General features: G+C 43.1%; 1 protein-coding gene across 1 annotated transcript in view; it reads right to left on the minus strand.

Annotated features, from left to right (window-relative positions):
* Positions 1-2,500, minus strand: part of lamc1 (laminin, gamma 1) — a 104,720-nt gene that overhangs the window by 12,174 nt on the left and 90,046 nt on the right. The window contains exons 21-23 of the mRNA XM_080033567.1: positions 1,786-1,991; positions 1,220-1,299; positions 1-20 (exon numbers count right to left, since the gene is read on the minus strand). The exon at positions 1-20 is cut by the window's left edge and continues 118 nt beyond it. Of these exons, the coding sequence (XP_079889693.1) occupies positions 1-20; positions 1,220-1,299; positions 1,786-1,991 (306 nt within the window). The remainder of the gene's footprint in view (positions 21-1,219; positions 1,300-1,785; positions 1,992-2,500) is intronic.

The raw sequence follows: 2,500 nt of genomic DNA on the forward strand, positions 1-2,500 counted from the left end.
GGTCGGCGTCCATTTTGTGCCTGAGGAACAAACAGTTACATGAAATAGGATAACAGAGTATCTATCTATCTATCTATCTATCTATCTATCTATCTATCCATCCATCCATCTATCCATCCATCCACCCACCCACCCATCCATCCATCCATCCATCCATCCATCCATCCATCCCTCCGTCCATCCCTCCATCCCTCCATCCCTCCATCAATCTATATCTTTAAATTGAACAAAATAAAGTTTGTCTGTTTTTTTAAGGGTGCAGTGTGTAATATTAGTATATAGTATTTTAGCTCCATCTAGTGGTCAGACTGTCCCAGAGGAAAAATTAGACTTTTTCAGAAATATTTTGAAGTTCCTCATAGCATCTTTAAGCTCTTATTCTGTGTAAATCTTGGTTTATTGCCTCTGTGGCCCTGGGTTAGTTAAGTAGACAGTATGTAGTATATACACATGTTGAGTATGTAGGAGGGAGGACGTTAGTAGGGCTTTTAGTATGTAGTACATACATGTTGAGTATGTAGGAGGGAGGACGTTAGTAGGGCTTTTAGTATGTAGTATATACATGTTGAGTATGAATGAGGGAGGACGTTAGTAGGGCTTTTAGTATGTAGTATATACATGTTGAGTATGTAGGAGGGAGGACGTTAGTAGGGCTTTTAGTATGTAGTATATACATGTTAAGTATGTAGGAGGGAGGACATTAGTAGGCCTTTTAGTATGTAGTATATACATGTTGAGTATGAATGAGGGGGGACGTTAGTAGGGCTTTTAGTATGTAGTATATACATGTTGAGTATGTAGGAGGGAGGACGTTAGTAGGCCTTTTAGTATGTAGTATATACATGTTGAGTATGAATGAGGGGGGACGTTAGTAGGGCTTTTAGTATGTAGTATATACATGTTGAGTATGTAGGAGGGAGGACATTAGTAGGCCTTTTAGTATGTAGTATATACATGTTGAGTATGAATGAGGGGGGACGTTAGTAGGGCTTTTAGTATGTAGTATATACATGTTGAGTATGTAGGAGGGAGGACATTAGTAGGTCTTTTAGTATGTAGTATATACATGTTGAGTATGTAGGAGGGAGGACATTAGTAGGCCTTTTAGTATGTAGTATATACATGTTGAGTATGAATGAGGGGGGACGTTAGTAGGGCTTTTAGTATGTAGTATATACATGTTGAGTATGTAGGAGGGAGGACTCAGCCAGTGTCTTACTTGTCTGCCAGAGTTCGAGCCTCTTCAGCAAGCAGCGTCATGTTGTTAGGACCTCCTGTTCCACTGGGGGGCTTGATATCCTGAAGAACAACACCAGCTTTATCACACACTATTTATGAACATTTAGAAAAATATACATTTGTTGGATTCATATTGAGTGAAATGTAGACATCTTTTAGAGTAATATTGTTTCATCCCAATAATGTGAAACGATGTTCGACGGTCCCATCAACGGTGACGTCACTACTTTTGTGTGTAAGCCCTACTTCACCGGTGGAAATATGAAGGTGTATTGAACTCTGAGATCCTATGTAGTATAAATGTGCAAACATTTTAGAAATCGGTTCATCCTAGCCTGAGAAAAGGCAGAAAGAGGGTCTTATGGTCTTACTGTCTCACCCTACATTTTCCCATGTGTGACATCACACATGGGAAAATGTAGTGAGTGAGTGAGTGAGTGAGTGAGTGAGTGAGTGAGTGAGTCTGTCTGTCTGTCTGTCTGTCTGTCTGTCTGTGTGAGTGAGTGAGTGAGTGAGCGTGTGTGTGTAGTATAAGTAATCACTCACCACTTTGCTGACGGCGTCCTTTGCCTTGTCCAGCTCCTGCCTGGCGCGGTCTATGAGCCCCTCTGCCTCCCTGACCCGGGAGCGAGCGCGGTCGGCCTGCGTCCCTGTGTCCTCCACTGTGGAGCGGATACTCTGCAGCCGGCCCCACTGGCTCACCAGCGTAGAGTTGATGGTGTTAAGGCGCTCCAGCAGCCCGCGGTCCACTTCTACAAGAGGGGAGAATGGGTAGCAGGTAGTTAGGAGACCAAAAAATACTCCCTAAAACAGACGTTATATTAGCCTGCCCGTTAAATCCACTTTTCTTTTTCCTCCTTTTTCTCTCAGTCTCTCCTGTTATTAGGCCCACTGCTACCTATCGCCTCCTCCCCATGTGTTAGTTCTTATTGTAATGGCTTATTTTTCTTTTTAAGATTCTCTTTGGGCATCTTCAAGCTTTATTTGATACGGTGGATAGATCGATTTGAAATAGGGTAGAGAGATGACATGCAGAGAACGACCCGGGCTGGATTCTAACCCGGGTCTGCTGTGAAGAGGACTGAGACTCTATAGGGGGCGGGGGCGCTCTCACACGGTCCACTTCTACAAGAGGGGGAAAGGTTGGAGGCATTATATCAACGTTTTTTCTTAACCTTTATTTCTACAGGTAAATCCCATTGAGACCAGAGACTCTTTTTCAAGGGAGACCTGTTCCCATTCCCACGTTACCATTCACACA

Source organism: Ammodytes marinus (genome assembly GCF_949987685.1).
Source record: "Ammodytes marinus genome assembly, chromosome: 9".
NCBI lineage: Eukaryota > Metazoa > Chordata > Actinopteri > Uranoscopiformes > Ammodytidae > Ammodytes > Ammodytes marinus.